This window comes from Zeus faber, assembly GCF_960531495.2.
Source record: "Zeus faber genome assembly, chromosome: 12".
Lineage (NCBI taxonomy): Eukaryota > Metazoa > Chordata > Actinopteri > Zeiformes > Zeidae > Zeus > Zeus faber.
The window spans coordinates 16705861-16728973 of record NC_137196.1 but is presented as its reverse complement, the minus strand read 5'-3'; the positions used below and the strand labels follow the sequence as shown (position 1 = coordinate 16728973).

Genomic DNA, 23113 nt, shown 5'->3' with positions numbered 1-23113 from the left:
ATGCTTTAGTAAGTAGAGAGTGTCTGCCACAAGGGTGTACTGTAACATGATCTGTTATTTTTTACTGTGACAACCCCAATCAACATAGTTTTGTCTCCAAGTCAAGAACATTTAAATCATGTCCTGGCTGTTTTATATATGGTTGGTCAAGTTATTAAGAATCTTAAATATTAGGAAACAGAAAGGAAAAACAAACAAAACACCATTTATTAGAATACAGTGATGAATGCTTTTTATTTATTACTATAACAATAGTTGACTGATTATGTGGACCAGCAGTTTTCTCTCTAATTTTTGGAAGTCCAATTTTAGCACGAGCTTCTTTGACAACTGCACAAAAAGAATGAGGTCCATGATGTAGGTCAGCGGTGCCCACACTACGGCTCGCGGGCCAATAGTGGCCCGTGGTCCATTTTTACTTGGCCCGCAGCAAATTCTATAATATAATTCTTTAATATAATTAAATATGGCTCACACATGAAATATGAACTTGACTGTATTGTACTTCTTAGTTTTAACACGAGGTGAAGCTACTGTCTTGAAAAAAAGTGAACCGCGATCAGTCAATCAAAATTCTGGGGAGACTTTAATGATTGTCGTTAAAATCTACAGTAGCATATTGCATTCACTTAAGAAGTATTTCATCATCTTTAGTAAACCACAGCGAGTTCACAAAAGTTGGAAACCCTAGATTATATATTGTAATTCAAAAAATAGTATTTAATAGCTAAATAATGAAAAAATATCTAAATAGACATTATCAAAACATGACTTATATTGAATATAACAAAAATTTGATTAAATATTGTGTTTTTCAGTTTGAAGTTTAAAGTCTAAGTCTGTATCTGAAATACATATCTCTGATGGGATGCATAGCACCAAGACCCCACCGTGTGGTATCAATATCAGGTATTTCCTCATCAGGATTCCTCAGTTCCATCTCAAAGTACAATAGCATGAGGAAAACAAATTGCTTCAGCTCATTGGTGGCAAAGAAACGTCCAGGACACATACTGATCCCAGCTCCCCAAGGCATTGTGCTATACTTCAGCTTCTTCCCTCCTTTGTAAAAAGCAGTTTTCCTGCTGCCATCCGGGTTGAGAAAGCGATCATATTTGAATGAGTGTGGATCAGGGTGGATTTCTGGGTCAATATGAAAAGCAGTGTATGGGAAGAGTGAAACAAAGTCGCCCTCACGAAGACCATACCCACGGCCGTCAGCCATTTTGAGGGTCATGTCCTGGAGAACAGCCCTCGTAAGAAGCGCAGCAACAGTCAATCGAAGGGTCTCCTCCAAGGCACTGTCTAGGATTGGTGTTTTCTGCAGCATGTCCCTGGTCAGGTTGATGAGAGGGCCACCACGCCTCACTTCCTGACCAGATTCTCTCACAACCTTATCGACCTCGCCCTTGACAGCTGTCATGGCTTCAGGATGTTTCAAGAGGTAAAGGAGAAGCCAAAATGAAGAAGGCCCTGTGTTGCCCTGGGAAACCCACAGCAATACAAACATGCCTCGGTCTTGCATGAACTCCTTCACTCCATTCTCTGCCCTCATTTGGTACATGTCAGTCACCCAACCGCTTACATTGTCCTTATTTTTGAGCTTCTGCACTGACAGTTCATTCCAGAACAATTTCATTAACCTCTTTGCCATCATCATCCCCCTGGGTGTTGGGACGCCAAACATCAGTTTTGGGAAGAGTTGGTCATATTTACGAAACTCAGTAAATAGTTTGTCTGATTGTTGTCTATCCATCTCTTTGGCCTTCTCGGTGCTCCCAGACGTTTCAGGAGGCAAATTGCCAAACAGCGACAGATAGCCTCCCCTAAAAACAATATTGTAGCAATACATGAAGAGTCTGTCCTCGATCCAGGTATTTTGTTCTTCTCCTGTTCCAATACTGTGTAGCATGAGCTTCTGCAAATTATTCATCATGGCTTCTGTCAATAAAACAAGCCCGTCACCTTTTAGATGCTTGTTGTGTGAAACCTGAAGAATCTTCTTCTCATTTTTCACTGCCTTATAACCAAATACTCTCATCGCCAATTTTCTTGCAAAGTTTTGGAAGTCTAATTTAGCACAATCTTCCTGAACAACTGCACCAAAAGAATGAGGGTCGACGATGAAGGTGAAGTAATTCCCTCCAAGCTGTACGGTGAATATGTTCCCATGTTTTTTCTTCATCCTCTCTAAGAACTTTGCCGTGTTCCTGCGAAACTCCAAAACATGTCCAAGCCAGGGGATTGGACCTTTGTCCAGTGGAGGTTCTCCTGGACGTTGTTGCCTGAATGCTCCTAAAAAGTATAGCCCTCCAAGTAGAGAGACTAGCACAGCAAGTAGGATGGACAGGAGGAAAGCCATAGCTCTTCTTCTGGTGCAGTCACATTGGGCATTGAGGTTCCAACACTAAATAGTCAGCAGCTAAAGCAAATTGATCCGCCCCTTTATACGTTGAAGTGGTTTGCAGCACCTCAGCACTACATCTGATTTTAGATTAAAGGCAGGTTTAAAGGTATAACAGTACTGTTCCAGTTTCATAAAACATATTCATAATATTGATGAAGGGTTCACCAAAGTCAAAAGGTTTTAGGGAGTTTAACAAAGTATTATAAAAGAATATTTTCTTCTATTAAATCTGCAAAAACCTGCATAGACTTGAGGTTAAACCCCCTCAGGCAGTCAGATCAGGAAAAAAAACTCAGTATTACTATTTAGCATATACAACAACATGATGTGAGAGAAAAATGCTTATAATCATTTATTTTGAATGAGGACAAAGGCCTCTACCTCCAGAGGGGGACTTTTTTTTAAAACATTGTCTCTGTTTTCCCAGGAACCCCCCAACTTTATTTAATGAGAAATGTTCTTTTTCTCTACAATGTCAATTCTAACATGGAAAAACCAGATCACATTTCGTCCTGTTTACCTTGTATGGAGATGAGGAATAACAACAGGGGAGCCTGGAGGTGCATTGTAAAGGATTGTTATCTGCGTCTGCAAGGTCATTTACAAGTTCCTGTGAATTTACTGATTGAGGTTGGTATCCAGGGAGACAGTTGAGGGACACAGACTTGTAAATGACTTCTGACCCAAGCCACACCCTCTGTTGTTGTATAAGGCCCTCTTGATCGGAAATAAGGTTAGAATGATCAGAACACCGCTTTGGAGCAGGACTGAATCTTTCTGTTTGTTCTGCAGAATAAATAACCTTGAATATTCTCAGTTTTTGTTTTCTTGTAGCAGGCAGATTAACCTCATCATTGCAGAAGAATTTCTTCCACAGTATCAACGCCAAAAAGATTTGTTGGTAGTCTCGTCTGCCATCCTGGGTGTGCTAACACACAGCAGCGTCATTGGGTGACATCGTGCCCCCTGCACACTCTAGCCAGGCTCGGCCCCTCATCAAAAACAAACATTTACAGGTAGTGTAAGCACATCCGACACGCACAATGTCTAGTTGTGTGCTAAATGTATGAAAGGACAACTCCTGACAATGTCCGGACCTAACTATCCCGACAATGTTGGATAATCAGGTCCGGACAATGTCCAGACCTGATAATACGGACATTGTATGTAGTGCATGTATGAAATCAGCTTTAATGTTCCACATTATACTACAGGGATGAAATTAGCTGTGACCTTCTCATCTGAATCTGGGAAAGATGGTTGAAAAACAAATAAGGCTATCCCTTGAATCATAATATGCTTTGCTTTTTTTACGAATTAGATATTACAAACAGTGTCAACATGACGTTGAAAAATCAAACAATTGCTACCAAAATCTGAAAAATAGTTTGCAACTAAACGCACTGATGACTCACGATATTTCAAAATGGCGTACTGGCATGAAGGCCAATATTGTATTTACAAGATTACTATATATGCTTTCGTAAGTAGAGAGTGTCCTCCACAAGGGTGCGCTGTAACACCCTCTTGAAGGGAGCAGTTAATTCCATTTTAGCATGAGCTTCCTTAACAACTGCACCAAAAGAATGAGGGCCCATAATCTAGCAAGACTTGTCGGCTAACTTGAAACATCAAGTGTCAGACAAAGCTTGTGCCTTTTATTTTTATTCAAGTGCATCTGATGAGAGCACAGATGACACTGCATAGCTGTTTTGGCGGGGAGTTGGGGATAACTTTTGCATTACGGAGGAGCTGCTTGATCTTAGGAGTCTTAAGGGCGCAACAACGGTGAAGGACATTTTTGAAGCTGTGTCAGATGCAATTGACAAGATGGGACTTAAATGGGACAAGCTGTTTGGAGTAAGAAAGGATGAGGCCCCAGCAATGACAGGTGAGCACAAAGTAATGGCCTCTTTGGTGTGCGCCAAGGTGCAAGAGAGTGCAGGTGAGGCTGTTAAAATTCACTGTAATATACACCAAGAAGCCCACTTTACCAAGACAGTCCAGCTTGGCGATGTGATGAACACTGTTGTAAAAACTGTCAACATAATTGAGCAGGAGGGCTATACCACAGAGAATTTCAAGCTTTCCTGTCTGATGTCGATGCTGAATACCGGGACCTACACTACCATTCTGATGTGAAAAGAAAGCATTCTGTGTGAAGCTCCGTCTCTTTGATACACAACTACGCAACTTCTATGTTGCACACTTCCCCACGCTTTCCAAAATAAAATTAGCTTTTCCAAAGGCCAAGCTTTCTGCTAAAAAGGGGAAATGTGTGTCTGTCATCACATCTCTCATGATAGAATTCAGTCAGCACTTCCAAGATTTTTCTGTCATTGAGAAAGAAATCAAGCTGTTCTCGACTCCCTTCCTGATGGATGCATAAGAAGTGGAAGAGAGTCTGCAATTATAACTTATCGAAATGCAGTGTGATAATTCTCTGAAGAATCAACATCAGCTTCTCTCCCTACATGACTTCTACCGGAGCTTGGAAAAGGCCAAGTTTCCTCTGATGAGACGCCACGCAAACAGAATGATGAGTCTGTTCAGCTCAACATACTGTACATATGAGAGCAAAAATGTTGTCTCTTAACTCTGAAGAAAAGCAGATTGAGAACTAAAATGGCCGATAGCCATCTCTAGGATGTCCTTTGCGTCTCAACCACCAAAATAACTCCTGACCTGTCAGCCATCCATCAGTCCAAAGCGCAGCATCACTGCTCCCACTGAGTGCAACGCTGTTCCCATTATAGGTGAGTTAAAAAAATATTACACAGCCTTCATGTGTTAATAAGCTCAATGACTTAATAAGTTCAAACAATCAAAGTTGATAACATTTACTAACAAAGGTTAGTGTATGTGTTAACAAGCCCAATAACTTATTTGCATAGCAAGCTCGAAATATACCCATTCGCTTTTAGCCCATTATACAGGGCTGTGAAGGGAAATAACTATCCTGACTAAGAAATATGAGAGAAAAATGCATATGCTCAACTATTTGAATGAAGACAATAGTCTTTTGTATGTTACGTGGGTTTTAAACATTGCCTCTGGGATTTTGAGGAGCCCCCCCAAGAGTTTATGTAAAGAGGCTGTTCTTTCTCTACAATGTCAATTCTAATATTGAAAACCAGATCACATTTCATCCTCATTTAACCTTGTATGCAGATAAGGATAACCCCAGTGGAGCTTGAAAGAGCATTGTAAGGAATAGTAGGGTTGGGTCTGCGACCAGAGAAAACTCATAATGGAAAGTTGTGATATAGGCTGTTTTTTTGTCTTTAAGCATTCTTTGGTCTACTCATTTAAGTTAGTCTAGTTTAGCCTTGTCAGTAACTCTCCTGTTGTTTCAGATCCAGCCACCACCCTTTGCTACAACACCACCGAGGTTCCCCACTCTTCTCCTCACCTGCAGCTCATTTGCCCATCATTCACTCAGTACTTCTACTTGTCTAGTTAATTGGTTCTGTGGCAGATTGTCTTTGTTTAGGCTGAGCGATAGTGGCTGGCGATAGTGGCGCCGCCCCTTGCAGTCGGCTGCGCCACCCCTTTCAGTTGCCTGCGCCGCGCTCCGGTCGACTTCGCACATTTTAGTATTTTTTTCCGTTTTTTTAATCATAATGTCCGCCAAAAAAGCATCAGCAGTTATCTCTTATGGCCATGATGCACTCGTGAGTATAAAAACTTCCCTAAAATAACAACTTTGGGATTTTTTATCCGTGGAACTAGAGTGGCCGACTGAAATTTTGAGCGCCAACACTCTCAACAACAACAGCAAAAATAGAGCCGCTGTTCCACGAGCGGGCCCACAGAGAAAGCACCGTGGTAAACAAGGTGGCATTTCGGTCAGAATGAGGACGCAACCTAACCGTCCACCTCTGCCAAGCATCCTTCTTGCCAACGTTCAGTCTCTGGAGAACAAGCGAGGATTAAATTTCAGCGGAATACGAGAAACTGTTGCGTCCTCTGCCTGACGGAGACATGGCTGAACCCGCTGGTGACGGATGAAGCCATTCGTCCAGCTGAGTCTTACTCCGTGTTCCGCGGCAACAGATCGGGGGAGTCGGGGAAATCCAAAGGTGGAGGCGTCTGCCTCATGGTAAACAACCACTGGTGTAACCCCTACAACACCAAGTCTCTCTCCCGCTCCTGCTCGCTGAACCTGGAACAGCTGACAATCTTATGCCGTCCATTTTATCTCCCCGGGAATTCAGCAGGGTCATCATCACAGCCATTTATATTCCATCGCAAGCAGACACCAACACAGCACTGTCGGACCTGTATGGTGTGTTGTGCGGATTTCAAATCAAACATCCCAAGCGGCTGTGGTGGTGACTGGGGACGTTACCAGGGCAAACCTTAAAAAAGGTCTGCCTAATTTCTATCAACACATCACGTGTGCCACTGGGGGAGATAGAACTTTGGACCACTGCCACACACCGTACAAGAACGGATACAACACCGTCTCGCTCCCTGCTTTTGGGAAATCAGATCACGCCAGGATTTCGCTGCTTCCCGTTTACAGGCCTCTGATCGTGCAAGAATTGGTGGTGAAGAGGGAAGTGAAGCGGTGGACGGACCAATCAGAGGTTGCGCTTCAGGACGCTCTGCGTGACATTGACTGGGACATGTTCCAATCCAGTTCAAGTGATGTCAGCGAGTTTACGGACGTAGCGGCTTCGGGGCTACGTTATCGGACAGCATCGTTCCCACGGTGAAAGTTTGGATATTTCTAAACCAGAAGCCGTGGGTTGAAAGATCCATCCACTGCGCGCTGAATGCTCGCACGGCCGATTACAACGACGGTCTTGTATCCGGAAATATAGACAATTACAAAGTGATGTCATACAATCTGCGGAGGGCGGTGAAGGATGCTAAACGGATGTACAGAGAGACTGTGGAGCTACAGATGGAGCAACGGGACACCAGACGCTTGTCGCAGGGGCTGCAGAATATAACGAACTACAAAAGCAGCCCCTCCCCAGTCACGAGTGTCGGTGCCTCCCTAGCCAACAAACTGAAATCCTTTTATGCGCGGTTTGAGACTGGCAACAGCACTGCTAGCTCGCCGGCTAATTGGAGTTACACTGCTGGGGATGAGCGCGCACTCTCAGTGTCTGAGCATGACGTCAGGAGGGCTCTGATGCGGGTGAACACCAGGAAGGCTGTGGGCCCAGATTGCATATTTCGGGCGAGTACTGAAGACGTGTGCTAACCAGCTAGCCCAAGTGTTCACTACAATGTTCAACATCTCCCTGGCTGAACCAGTGGTCCCGTCCTGCTTCAAGAGGTACACTGTCGTTCCTGTCCCAACGATCGTCTCTCCTGCCTACCTGAATGACTACCGTCCAGTGGCCCTCACCTCGGTGGTCATGAAGTGTTTCGAGAGGCTGATTAAGGATTATATCTGCGCCTCCCTCCCCCCACCTTGGACCCAATGCAGGTCGCTTCCCAGCAGAGCAGATCCACGGATGACGCGGTTTCCCCAGGTACTGAACACCACGCTCACGCACCTGGATGGCCGGAAGGGGGCCTATGTGAGATTGCTGTTCATCGATTATAGTTCAGCTTTCAATTCCATAGTCCCCACCAGACTGGCTGTCAAGCTGAAGGAGCTCGGACTGAATACTCCGCTGTGTGCCTGGATCCTGAACTTCCTCTCAGCCCGGCCCCAGGTGGTTAGGGTAGGGAAGCACATGTCCAGCTCCCTCACTCTGAACACAGGATCCCCCCAGGGCTGCGTCCTCATCCCCTTCTGTACTCTCTGTACACACATGACTGTGTGGCCAGGTCCAGCTCCAACACCATCATCAAGTTTGCTGACGACATCGTTGTCGTGGGCCTGATCTCCAACGGTGATGCGAAGGCCTACCGCGAGTAGGTGACTGACCTGTCACTCTGGTGCCAGAGCAACAGCCTCCACCTGAACGTCAACAAAACTAAGGAGCTGATTGTGAACTTTATGCGTGGATTACTACCGCATGCGCCCTGGGTGATTAATGGGACCTGTGTCGAAAGGGTGAGCAGCTTCAAGTACCTGGGAGTCCACATCACAGAGGATTTAACATAGACTTGACATACAGACACTCTGGTGGGAAAGGCAAGGCAGCGTCTTTCCCACCATAGGCAGCTGAGGAAATTCCGGGTCTCGGTGAGGATCCTAAGGTCCTTCTTCTGTGGAACATACATAATACATACATAAAACATATTCATAATACTCATAAAGGGTTCACCAAAGTTAGAAAGTTTAAGGGAGTCTAACAAAGTATTGTAGAAGAATATTGTGTTCTATTCAGTCTGCACAAACCTGCATAGAGCTGAGGTTAAACCCCCTCAGGCGGTCAGAAGGGGAAGTAAAAATTCAGTACTGCTATTTAGCATATACAACATGTTCCTCCTGGGAAAAGTTGACACCTTTTAAGCTGATTTAACACATGCACTATAACCCTGATATTATCCGTACATTACCCGGTGGCGCTGTATGTGTGAACGCAAATGTCCAAATCCTTTGGACTGGACATTACTCAGACTTGCTACCGAGCCAGCACTCCACTTCCAACTCTGCATAATGTCCGAATAAGCAATATGTGTGAACAGAGCAGGTAATTGTCCGGCGCATTCACAGCAAGCGTGTGGGCGTGTTGGGTGTTGAGGACATCTCTATCATGCGCCAGTTATTTACCTGTGCAGATCGTCGTGCACGGAGCCGAGCTGCGTCGTCCTCCTTTCTACTTTCCGTTCAATTCCTTTCCACTCTTTCGTTTATATTATGTCCAAATACATGGAGAATCAAGGCCAAAAAAGACAAGTCGGTAGCTTTGTCCGCCATCTTGGGTGTTCTAAAACGCCAGTGTCATTGCGTCACGTCCTACCTTGTGCACGCTGTACCAAGGCTCTGCCCTTCGTCTAAACCAAACAGAGTATTTCCAGGCATGCGTCTGACACGGATTATGTCCAGTTGTGTGTTACATGTGTGAAAGGGCAACTCCGGACAATGTCCGGACCTCATTTTCCCGACAATGTTGGATAATCAGGCCCGGACAATGTCCAGACCTGATTATACAGACATTGTACAAAGTGCATGTGTGAAAGCAGCTTTAGTGTTCCACATTAATACACAGGGATGAAATTGGATTTGACCTTCTTGTTTTAATCTGGGTAAGATAGACGACAAACAAATTACAATTAATTGGAGTATCACTTTAATCATTATATGCTGGGTTGTTTTTTTTTACAAATTAAATATTACAAACAGTGTTAATATGACAGTTGAAAAAATTAACAAATTTTCCATCACAATCTGAACAATAATTTTCCAAGTAAACACTCTGATGACCATCAATATTTCAAATTGAGCAGGTAATTGTCCGGAGAATTCACAGCAAATGTGTTGGCATGTGGGCGTGTTGATGACATCTCTATCATGCGCCAGTTATTTACGTTTGTGGGATCTACTCTACTGAGGAGTAAGGAGGAGTAAGACATAGTTCTACTGTGATGTGATGACTGAGTCCTTAATATGTGTCTGTAACCGAGTAGGAAATAGTAGTAACGATGTAGCCATCATACCGCAACATAGGAGAAAAAAAAAAAAGAAAATCACGTATTTGCCGAGCTGTTGCAAAGGCATTAAAACATTTAGCATCTACTCTCGTGCACCGAGAGTAGATGCTTCGTACTCCTTTCCGTTCTATTCTTTTCCACTCTTTTGTTTATATTACGTCCAAATACATTGAGTATCAACGCCAAAAAAGATAAGTCGGTAGCCTCGTCGGCCACCTTGGCTGTGCAGCGTCATTGGGTCACATCCTGATTCATTCACGCCTCCACCCAGGCTCCGTCCCTCATCTTAACCAAGCAGAGTACTTCCAGGTAGTATAAGCACATCAGTCACCCACAATGTCCAGTTGTGTGCTACATGTATGAAAGGGCAACTCCCTACAATGTCCAGACCTAACTATCCCGACAATGTTGGATAATCAGGTCCGGACAATGTCCAGACCTGATAATACGGACATTGTATGTAGTGCATGTATGAAAGCAGCTTTAGTGTTCCACATTATACCACAGGGATGAAATTGGCTTTGACCTTCCTGTCTGAAATGGGTAAGATAGACGAAAAACAAAAAAGGGTGTCCCTTGAATCATTATCTGGTCTGCTTTTTTACGAACAAGATATTACAAACAGTGATAACGTGACTGTTGAAAAATTAAACAACTGCCACCAAAATCTGAACTGTAGTTTGCAAGTAAACGCACTGATGACTCACGATATTTCATAATGGCAGACTGGCAAGTAGGCCAATACTGTATTAATAAGATTGTATGCTTTAGTAAGTAGAGAGTGTCTGCCACAAGGGTGTACTGTAACATGATCTGTTGTTTTTTACTGTGACAACCCCAATCAACATAGTTTTGCCTCCAAGTCAAGAACATTTTAATCATGTCCTGGCTGTTTTATATATGTTTGTTCAAGTAATTAAGAATCTAAAATATTAGGATACAGAAAGGAAAGACAAACAAAATACCATTTATTAGAATACAGTGATGAATGGCATTTATTTTTTACTATAACAATAGTTGACTGATAATGTGGACCAGCCGTTTTCTTGCAAATTTTAGCATGAGCTTCCTTGACAACTGCCCAAAAAGAATGAGGTCCATGATGTAGATCAGCGGTGCCCACACTACGGCCAACTGTGGCCCGTGGTCTATTTTCACTTGGCCCGCAGCAAATTCTATAATATAATTCTATAATATAATGGAATATGGCTCACACATGAAACATGAACTTAACTGTATTGTACTTCTTAGTTTTAACACTAGGTGAAGCTACTGTCTTGAAACAAAGTGAACCGCGATCAGTCAATCAAAATTCTGGGAAGACATTAATGATTGTCGTTAAAATCTACAGTAGCATATTGCATTCACTTAAGAAGTATTTCATCATCTTAAGTAAACCACAGCGAGTTCACGAAAGTTGGAAACCCTAGATTGTATATTGTAATTCAAAAAATAGTATTTAATAGCTAAATAATTAAAAAAAAATCTAAATGAACATTATCAAAACATGACTTATACTGAATATAACTAAAATTTTATTAAATATTATGTTTTTCAGTTTGAAGTTTAAAGTCTAAGTCTGTATCTGAAATACATATCTCTGATGGGATGCACAGTACCAAGACCCCACCGCGTCGTATCAATATCAGGTATTTCCTCATCAGGATTCCTCAGTTCCATGTCAAAGTACAATAGCATGAGGAAAACCAACTGCTTCAGCTCATTGGTGGCAAAGAAGCGTCCAGGACACATAGTGATCCCAGCTCCCCAAGGCATTGTACTATACTTCAGCTTCTTCCCTCCTTTGTAAAAATCAGTTTTCCTGCTGCCGTCCGGGTTGAGAAAGCGATCGTATTTGAATGAGTGTGGATCAGGGTGGATTTCTGGGTCAATATGAAAAGCAGTGTATGGGAAGAGTGAAACAAAATCGCCCTCACGAAGACCATACCCACGGCCGTCAGCCATCTTGAGGGTCATGTCCTGGAGAACAGCCCTCGTAAGAAGCGCGGCAACAGTCAATCGGAGGGTCTCCTCCACAGCACTGTCTAGGATTGGTGTTTTCTGCAGCATGTCCCTGGTCAGGTTGATGAGAGGGCCACCACGTCTCACTTCCTGACCAGATTCTCTCACAACCTGATCGACCTCGTCCTTGACAGCTGTCATGGCTTCAGGATGTTTCAAAAGGTAAAGGAGAAGCCAAAATGAAGAAGGCCCTGTGTTGCCCTGGGATACCCACAGCAATGCAAACATGCCTCGGTCTTGCATGAACTCCTTCACTCCATTCTCTGCCCTCATTTGGTAAATGTCAGTCACCCAAACGCTTACATTGTCCTTAGTCTTGAGCTTCTCCACTGACAGTTCATTCCAGAACAATTTCATTAACCTCTTCGCCGTCATCATCCCCCTGGGTGTTGGGACGCCAAACATCAGTTTTGGGAAGAGTTGGTCATATTTACGAAACTCAGTAAATAGTTGGTCTGATTGTTGTCTGTCCATCTCTTTGGCCTTCTCGGTGCTCCCAGATGTTTCAGGGGGCACATTGCCAAACAGTGACAGATAGCCTCCCCTAAAAACAATATTGTAGCAGTACATGAAGAGTCTGTCCTCGATCCAGGTATTTTCAATACTGTGTAGCATGAGCTTCTGCAAATTATTCATCATGGCTTCTGTCAATAAAACAAGCCCGTCACCTTTTAGATGCTTGTTGTGTGAAAGCTGAAGAATCTTCTTCTCATTTTTCACTGCCTTATAACCAAATACTCTCTTCGCCAATTTTCTTGCAAAGTTTTGGAAGTCTAATTTAGCACAATCTTCCTGAACAACTGCACCAAAAGAATGAGGGTCGACGATGAAGGTGAAGTAATTCCCTCCAAGCTGTACTGTGAATATGTCCCCATGTTTTTTCTTCATCCTCTCTAAGAACTTTGCCGTGTTCCTGCGAAACTCCAAAACATGTCCAAGCCAGGGGATTGGACCTTTGTCCAGAGGAGGTTCTCCTGGACGTTGCTGCCTGAATTCTCCTTAAAGGTATAGCCCTCCGAGTAGAGAGACTAGCACAGCAAGCAGGATGGATAGGAAGAACGCCATAGCTCTTTTCCTGTTGCAGTCACATAGGGCATTGAGGTTCCAACACTAAATTGTCAGCAGCTAAAGCAAATTTATTCGCCCCTTTATACATGGGAGTGGTTTGCAGCACCTCAGCACTACATCCGCTTTTAGATTAAAGGCAGGTTTAAAGGTATAACAGTACTGTTCCAGTTTCATAAAACATATTCATAATATTGATGAAGGGTAAACCAAAGTCAAAAGGTTTTAGGGAGTTTAACAAAGTATTATAAAAGAATATTGTCTTGTATTAAATCTGCACAAACCTGCATAGACTTGAGGTTAAACCCCCTCAGGCAGTCAGATCAGGGAAAAAAAATTCAGTACTGCTATTTAGCATATACAACAACATGATGTGAGAAAAAAATGCTTGCGATCATTTATTTTGAATGAGGACAAAGGCCTCTTCCTCCAGAGGGGGACTTTTTTTAAAACATTGCCTCTGTTTTCCCAGGAACCCCCCAACTTTATGTAATGAGAAATTTTCTTTTTCTCTACAATGTTAATTCTAACATTGAAGAACCAGATCACATTCCGTCCTGTTTACAATGAGTGGAGATGAGGAATAACCACAGGGAAGCCTGGAGGTGCATTGTAAAGGATTGTAATCCGTGTCTGCCAGGTCAATTACAATTTCCTGTGAATTTACTGTTTGAGGTTGGTATTGTAGTTTAGTTTCTTGATGGGTGTGATGTGTTGAAGAATGAAGGAGTGACCGCTGACACTGACTTGAATAAAATAATAGTTTTATCACACAAATCAGCATCAAACCAGACTTGCCATGGATGTCCTGGGAGAGACCCGAGCCGGATGGAATCTCTGCCAAGTGACGCTCTGCACTCGCTTTTAAAGCGGTACAAAGATAACATACCACATCTGGTTCCAATCCATAGGTGCCGCTCAGCCTATATCCTGTCCTAAATGTAAACCTTTCCTCCTCTGGTCGAGCTGGAAGAATCAACAAAATTCCTCTCCCATAGGACCTCTCAATAGACCCATTGTTGTTTTCGTTCTTCGTATGACATCGAGGCAATAAATCTAATACTAACATAGTTAATATTATGACCGCACTATATCTCAGCTTTGGGAGCTCAGTAACCTATTCACCTCAAACCTTCCAGACACCTCATATTCCCCCCTTCGAGACTACACAAAGTCTCGACAGAGAGAAGAGTAATTGAACATACGATGTTGATTGGCTTAACAGAAATCACTTAATAACAAACACAATTGGTTATAATATACCCCTCTGACCATGCTTTGTCATAGCAATACAGCAAATTTGTGGAGTGTGAGAGCGAAAAACCCATCCGGCAGCTTCATTTCTTAGAACATCCATCAATCAATCAAGACAGGAAAATTCTCTCACGGTCCCTCTGCCCCAGGCAACCACCTAAGGTACTCCAAATCAATTAACAGAAAAAGACGAAGGGTTTAGACTACTGTATAGGATGTTACATATAAATGCATACATTAAGAGCCTCAGAAATAAATCAAAAAATTTGTCCAAAGTCAGGCTGGTCGACCCATCGGACCTTCCAGTGGACCTTTCCCTGCCTAGCACCAATGTCCCTCAAAAACCGCAAAAAAAGAAAATACCTGAGGTCCCAATGTATTCACTTCATCCTACTACAGACAACTCAAAGAAAACAATAGCAAATCAAAGTAATATGTCTTGCTAAAAATATCTAGCGTAGAGTACAGGATATTCATCAATAATACAGGTTACATTGTAGTAAACAAACTCCAATATTATAAAAACATTCAGGACACACATGTATGTATTAAACTGTTGCTTTTTAACACCATCAACTTTTAATGATATTTCACTCGACACTCCTGATCATGATGTCTTCATTCAGGGTCCGCCGTCCATTTTCGAGTGTCCATGTTTGAATGTTCAAGTCCATTAGGCAGTTAGGATCTCTGGACACAGCCATCCTCTGACTGGTCCTAAAAGAAAGAATCACCAGCCAGTATCTTGCACAAACATCAAATACAGTATAATAATTTCACTTTTGCATTATACTTTAACATTATTCCAACATATGATTAACTTTTTCCTTTTCCCCCCTTTGTCCATGTATTTCCCTTGTTAACAATAGTGTTGAGTAAATGTAGTGTTAGCTCCTAACTACACACCTCTACCCAATTCAGACCTGTGTGCTGACAGATTTTAACAATGCGATTTTTCAGCACACCATTCATTTTTTCACAAACTCCTTGGCTTTGTGGATGATAAACAGCTCCTAAACGTTGTTTAATTCCCAATTTTTGCAGAATTAATTTTACTGTTCTATCCACGAACTCTTTCCCATTATCTGAGGATATCCGATCTGGAAGTCCCCACCTGCTTATGACCTCATGACACAAGAACTTGGCAACCGACTGAGCATCTTTACGCTTGGTTGGACATGCCTCAGGCCACCGTGAAAATCTATCCACGACGACTAGCATGTATCTTTTACCTCCTATTGGTCTTATCATGTCAACAAAATCCACAACCAACTCACGCATAGGACCTGTCGGAGTTGGAATGTGACCAGGTGGACTCAACACACCCCTCCGAACGTTATTTTTAAGACAGATTGTGCATCTGCCTATGACATAATCAATTTGCTCAAGCAAGTACGGTGCCCAAAAACCATACTCTTTCGTGATCTTTCTCCTTACCTCCCCCCTTGCAACATGGGCTAACCCATGTGCTTCCTGAATCATCAGACCTAGTAGGTCAGGGGGTGCTACCATCAGTCCTTCATGATTTCTCCACAGACCAGTAGAATCTTGTGTGGCCCCTCGGGCCAACCATAATTGTTTATCGATGGCTGACGCCGCCTCTTGCATCGCGATCACATCTCTGAGCGTGATTTTATCTTCCAAATCCACTTCATGAGTGACCAGAAGAACCTTGCCTGCTTTGTTTGCTCCTGTAACTGCTTTAGCAGCCTCATCAGCCGCTTTGTTACCTTGTGTGACCCTTGACGTGTCCATTTTGTGTGCTGCACACTTAGCTACAGCTATTTCCTTTGGTTTCATCATTGCATGCAACAATTTCATTATTTGGGCATGATGCTGTATCGGAGAACCATCGGTTTTCTTAAATCCTCGATTTTTCCATACTGATCCAAATAAATGACACACATTATGTGCATATGCCGAATCTGTATATATTGTCACTCGCTTGCCTTCGGCCAATAGACAAGCTTCAGTCAGGCCCACAAGCTCAGCAAGCTGTGCAGAAGCAGGTTGTGGTATTACTTCTGCTTTCTCAACAACAAATTCAGTTCCCTGGGCTTTGACTACTGCATACCCAGCACTCAATGTGTCTCCTATTCGATAGCAGGACCCGTCAGTCCAATACTCCACATCTGACACATGAAGTGGGAAAGCTTGCAAGTCTGATCTGAGCTTTGCATATCTCTCTACTTCCTGAATACAATCATGTGGCTCTCCATCCCCTGGTGTTGGTAAATTATCAGCTGGATTTACCGTGACGCACCTTACTAAGGTGACATCTTCCTGCTCTAAGAGCCTATGATAGTCTCTTAGCCTAGACATAGTCAATGTACATTTACCGAAGTTCAAAAGATTTCTGAGACTATGATGGGTAAGAATTGTCACTGGGTAACCCATAGTTACTGATGATGCTTTCTCATACATTAGATAAACTCCCACCATTGCTCTGTAGCACAGTGGTAGCCCCGATTCTACTTCTGAATAGGCAGTAGAATAATACGACACAGGTTGAGGACTTGTCCCTGTACCTGTTGGCTGACAAAGAACTGCACATGCATATTTGCCTCCAGTGGACGTGGCCACATACAGCAAAAAGTTCTTAGAGTAGTCTGGCAGCGCTAGCACTGGAGCTTCTTGTAGCCTCTGTTTGATCGTTTCAAATGCCATAAGACCTTCCTGGGTCCAGGTGAGGTTACAATGGAGTTGAGCATTCCCAGTCTCTTTTATCATGGCTCTCAAAGGTCCTGTTAGGCAGGCATAATCTTCTACCCAGGCTGAAGAATATCCCGCAATGCCAAGAAATGTCATCATCTCTCTGACTGTTCTAGGCTTTGGTGCCGTTCGAATGGCTTCCAAATGACTCTCAGAGATGCTTCTGTGTCCATGGGTTATTGTTTGACCCAAATAAACAACTTTTTCTTGACAATACTGTAGCTTCTTCTGAGAGGCCTTGTGACCTTTGTCTGCCAATTGCTGTAACAGTTTGATTGAATCCTCATGGCATGTTTCCTTATCCGGTGAACAGATGACGATGTCGTCCACATACTGAATGACAGTACTTTTCAAGATCTGATCAATCCCAGCCAAGTCATCTTGCAATACTTTATTGAAAATGTGAGGGCTATGTTTGAATCCTTGAGGGAGCCTCTTGTACTTGAAGGTTTGTCCTTTGTATGTGAATCCAAACAATCCTTGACTTTCTTCGCTCAGTGGAACACTGAAAAATGCTCCACACAAATCCAACACTGTGAAGTGTGTAGCCTCTGGAGGGATTTGGGCTAACAAGGTATGTGGATCTGGTACATCTGCTGGAAAATCCTGCACCACTTCATTTATCGCTCTTAAATCATGTACCAAGCGATAGGACTCATCTGGTTTCTTTAAAGGCAATATAGGTGTATTGCTCTGAGGATCCAAACATATTTCCACTACACCTGCTTTTAACAGTCCTTCAATTTGTGGTTCAATCCCTTTGATTACCTCCTCCTTTAGTGGATATTGGTTCTTCCAAGGAGGTTTGGTTCCTGGTCTCAGTTCAACTCTCACCGGTTGGGCTGACTTCACAAGTCCGATGTCCGTACTATGTCGTGACCACAAACATTCTGGAATTTGTTGCAGCATCTCCTCTCTCATGCTGTCTGAGTCCAATTTAGCGCTGAACATTGACTCATGTGTCATCTGTATCACTTGTGGTTGTCCTTGTCCTTGAGCTGAAATCATGATTTTCATGAACTTCTGTTCTTCACTTATCCAGATATCAAGATTCTCCTTTATTGGTGAAAAAATGGCTTCCTCAGCTTCTGCCATCATTTCTCCTATTTGCTTCTGCTCAAATCCTTCAGCCACCATTAAAGTCACATGTGGCACACTTTTCACAATGTCAAACTCTTTCTCAAGATATTCATTGATGTTTATCTTCATAGCTGCTCCTTGTGGTCCCACAATTATGCAGCATGAGGTCAGCTGAACATGCTTCGGTTGACTACTCAACCATTCTTCTGGATCCAATTGGTCAGTTTTCTTGAAATATTTCAACGTGCAGTGATGTGGATACTCAGGGGGCTTAGCATCAGGCATATTTGCCACAATGAACTTCTCCCACATCTTGGCTGGCTCTAATAGCTCTGGACTAAGATTTCCAATCCAATATACTGAAGAAGTCTCGGTCTCTGGTGCGCTAAATAATTGGTGGTAGACATCAGGTGGCACATCCACCAGACAGCCGTCCGGTGTACACCGTATTGTGCAATTTAGTTTGCACATAGCATCTCTTCCCAAGAGTGCAATGGGCGTATGTTCTGACACCAAAATAGGTAGTGTGATTTTCCGATTTCTACAGCAGAGCTCAATTGGTTTTGTGAGAGGAATCAGCTGTTTCACACCCTCAAACCCGATTGTCCGTACCAATTGGTCAGACATGGGGAGATGTATAGCATCTTCAGGCCGAACACAGGTGAAAGCTGCTCCGCAATCTGCCATTACTTCCAATGACTTATCATTTATTTTCACCTCTATTTTTGGATCTTGCTCCGGCCCTGATACTACCAGCTGACACCTCCCTTTCGAGTCTTCTGGGCACCCCTAGAAACCAGGTTCCGGACCCCTGTAAGGGTTCGCTGGTCCTCTGGGTGGCTGTGGTTGTCCTCTGTAGCCTCCTCTGAAGCCTCCTCTGAAGCCTCCTCTGAAGCCTCCTCTGAACCTGTAGCAGCCTTTCCAATACTTGTTGAACTTCTGGACAGGTGGAGTCACTTATGTCCTCCAGGCATCTGTCTATACTCCTCTCAATCTCTCTTAAAATCATGCGTCTGTCATCTCCTACCACAGTGCTGGCTGCTAATGGTTGAAAACAGGAAGGACCTTCTTTCTCCGATTCTTCATCGCTTTCACCCTGTTCACTTTCATCCGTGTCGTCCGTTCCTGGTGACATTTTCCTCACTGGTCGATCTCCCTTTTTCTCTGCTTTAGCCAACATCCGTCTGACTGCTGGGTCGTATCCTCCAATAGCTTCGTCAGAGTCACTCCCAATCTTTTCTCCTATTTCCAGACTTCTGACTCGTTGTTGGCTTCCCAGACGGTTCCTTCTCTTGGTATTGTTGGAGCTTGGATACATCTTTATGGTTGTTGTAGCCTTGCAATTTCTATTATTTGCTCATCTTCATCTTTGCAGAGATAGTTGCCTTCCTGTGTAATCACTGGGAGCTGGGGATAAACATCAGTAAACTTCACCTCCTTCTCATAAGGCGGGGGCTTCTGTAAAGATGCTGTATGTGAGAAGGGCGTGGTAATCTTCTCCATCAATTTTTCTGTTTCCTTTTCATTCTTCTTTATTTCTTGTCTACTTTGTTCTCTTTTTTCCTTTGCAGCTTCGAACCATGTCTGTCCCTCCTTTGCAAACAGTTGCAGAACGCCAAGTTCTGTTTGTCTTTTCTCCGTGCGTCTCTTTCCTTTCTTGCCTTTCTTTTGATTTACTTTATATGTGGACACAAGCACCTGCATTGTTTTAATCACATCCGGGTTAAGAGTTCCTTCAACTGGCCATGGTTGTTCAATGTCCGGCCAACGCTTGCTCCATTTTCCTGATATTTTTGCAATATCTTTAATAAGGGGATTGTTCTTTTGCACTACATCAATAGGAGTGATTACTTTTGTAATTTTAGTATCCATTTTTGACATCCTAATGACTCTCTTATTTTCTTTTATTGTAAATCAAATTGAATTATTTAAAAAATGTCTTTATAAAGCACCGTGTAATCACACTCAACCAACAACAGCTGAATTTGCCAACCCCAAAGGAGACCAATCGCTTCCCACTTGTGAAAGCCAATTCACTTGTTCACCATCTGATGCATCTGATCACACTCATTTATGTTCAATTATCAAAATTACATCAGTGTTCATTCTCAAAACAGCATAGATAAATCATACCCAGATAATGAAAAAAATATTCACAGAACTCAACAGTATTTAAATCAAATCAGCTTTTCCACATGATCAATCAATCAATCAGTCAATAATACCCTATTAATTAGGCAAATGCCTTAATTGGTCAGTCCGTTGCCAAGTCTCTCACTAAATAATTGCAAATGCAATGTATGAAAAAGAACTACTACAAACCCATATGTGAAAACAAGCTAAACACATTTATTATAACTAATATTTATAGGTATATAGGTAAATGCAGGTGAGGTCTGTTGAAAGAGTTTGTGGATAAAACCGTACTGGCCTTTAATTGATTTGGATGGATTCAGGATTCCAGAACGTTGTCATCCGCAAGCCTCAGTGTCTGTGAAGATCTGCCAGATGTCTTGTCATCTGCCCTATGGATGATTCAGTTCAGACTCATTCCATCTTTTCTGTCTTTCCCCAGCTTTCACTCAGCATAGTAAAAGAGAGAAAGAAAGAAAGAAAAAGAACGACAGAAGAGTTCAATGCCTTAGGCTCACTCTAAATTCTTATACACACTGTGATACAATTCAGTGTGACATACATTATCAGCTTTTTATTTTGCGCACACTTGAAATAAAGCAATGGTTACTTTTAATCATGCAATGCATTTAAAGTCCAAAGAGTATATTAGTCAATCTGATATCACCTTTAATTAGTTATTTTTATTCTATTTATCTATTTATTTTTATTTTATTTAATTATTTTTATTCTATTTATCTATTTAATTGTATTTTATCCTTTTTATTCTTTCTTCTAACTACTGAGAGAAAAGAGTAGAGAGGGGGCTCACCAGCCCCTCTTGTCAGGAGGAGTTAACTAAATTCCACTCTTGTGTGAAGCACCACCCCTTGCTCCACCTCTTATGTTTAGCAAAGACTTCCAGTATGGACTGGTCGTCAGCGAGTGAACATCCTGTTTTGGCTCCCGTAGGGACAGCCCAGCTCAATGCAGTTACACGCACTCGTAAATCAAAGCTGTTTTCTCTCAGCAGTTGAAACACAAAACCTCTTTTCTTGCATCAAGAACCAGAGTCTCCCTTCACCCCAACAAGACCATCTGCTCTTTTAACCAGACAGGATTCACAGAAATCCCCGCCACACACACCCCAAGCACAAAAAAGAAAAAGAAAAAACCCACACGCCAATCAAACAAATCACAAATCCCACTTCCAATTCAGAGCAGGAGATTTTCTTTTATTTTCTGGATGTGTACATGTATGTGTAGGCAGACTGTGGCTCTAGTCCTTCAGAAGGCTCATTTTGTTATCAAATATATAAAGTCCTGTAAAGGTTCATATCCTTTATCAAATGCACAAACGTCCTTGGAAAAAAGGCTCATATATATTTATCAAACGTCCTTAGAGAAAAAGGCTCATATATATTTATCAAAAGTCCTTAAAGAAAGGCTCATATATTTTTATCAACTTTACAAAGTCCGTATACAGGCTCATATATATTTATCACTAAAGGGGCAAGAAATGTTTTTCTTTATGTATTATTCAACTGCTCACCACATATGTATACCTATTTAATAACACATATATTCTATATCACATACACATACACAAAACATTACACAAAGCTCTTCTACCTCTGCAGCCGCGGCACTTTCACACTCACACACACAAAAAGAAAAAAAGAAAAAGGTATGTCTGACCAGCAGAACATCTAATCCCCAGAGACTTTAACAGCGCTTAGCTTTATGTTTTAGGTCGACTCATTTATACTTTTCTAATTTCATCAAAATTTTTACTTTGGCCAGACTTTTAAAATTTTACTTTGGCCACACTTTTAACAAATTCTTTTTAATCAGATTCTCTCATCATGCATGTTCACTAGTTCTCCAGAGCAGGTTCTGCCCTGTTTTTCCTCACTTTTCTTTACAAACTTTATTTTTTCATCTTTTGAGCCTTTAACTTGTAACTGTTTTTATTTCACTTTATCCTTTTCATCTTACTTTAGCTCAAACTTTATTTTTCATCTTTAGCCTTTAACTTGTAACTCTTTTTATTTGACTTTATCTTTTTCATCTCACTTTAGGCTTTTAACTTTTATCTCTTTTTCACTTTTCATCTTACTTTAGGCTTTTAACTTTTATCTCTGTTTCACTTTTCATATTTTTCATCTTACTTTTAGGCTTTTAACTTTTATCTCTTTTTTCACTTTACTTTCTTCTTTTTCATCTTTATTCATATAATTTTATTTTGAGTCAATTCCCCTGGCCAGGGTTATTTCCTCTTGTTTTTTCCTACCTAGATTTGACTATATTATATCTTCATTCGGCCAACTTTCACACAGCATTTAATGTACACATGTCTTACTGTTTAACGAGATACGGGCCCTGTCTTCGTTTATCTTGCATGGTTATTTAAATAACTTTTGGCTACTAGTTCTGCCATTCTACAATTACTTTTTATTTCTACTTTCTCAACATCTTTTAAGCCTTTAACTTTTACTTTTAACTTCATTTTTCATTTCTCTCATCCCTATTCTCTATTTCAACTTTTAACTTTTAGCTTTTATTTCTCTCATCTCTATTCTCTATTTCAACTCTTAACTTTTATTTCTCTCGTCTCTATTCTCTATTTCAACTTTTAACCTTTAACTTTTATTTCTCTCGTCTCTATTCTCTATTTCAACTTAATTCTCTTTTTCTTCACTTATTATTCTCTTATTTCCCTTATTTACGTCTTTTACATCTTAATTAACCCCAATTTAGACGGAAACTCACTTCACATATCAACACATCATCTCCATCCCCGCATAATCTCAGTGTAGTCTCCCTGCCAAAAACATACTGCTCCAGCCCACATAACAGCTCAATTTTGTGAGAGGTCACTCACCCTGAGAGCGG

The 23113-nt window shown here is 42.0% G+C and overlaps 1 protein-coding gene and 1 pseudogene across 2 annotated transcripts; both read right to left on the bottom strand.

Moving 5' to 3' along the window:
- Positions 1 to 826: 826 nt before the first annotated feature.
- On the bottom strand, positions 827 to 2362 carry LOC307237551 (7-alpha-hydroxycholest-4-en-3-one 12-alpha-hydroxylase-like; the record flags this gene model as incomplete). The annotated part of the gene is made up of 1 exon (XM_080010286.1): positions 827 to 2362. The coding sequence occupies one exon, from the start codon at positions 2360 to 2362 to the stop codon at positions 827 to 829; it is 1536 nt and encodes a 511-aa protein (XP_079866412.1).
- A 9177-nt stretch (positions 2363 to 11539) lies between these two features.
- On the bottom strand, positions 11540 to 13060 carry LOC307238001 (7-alpha-hydroxycholest-4-en-3-one 12-alpha-hydroxylase-like; annotated as a pseudogene). The gene has a single exon. The product of its transcript is annotated as a 7-alpha-hydroxycholest-4-en-3-one 12-alpha-hydroxylase-like (transcript).
- Between the last annotated feature and the right edge of the window lie 10053 nt (positions 13061 to 23113).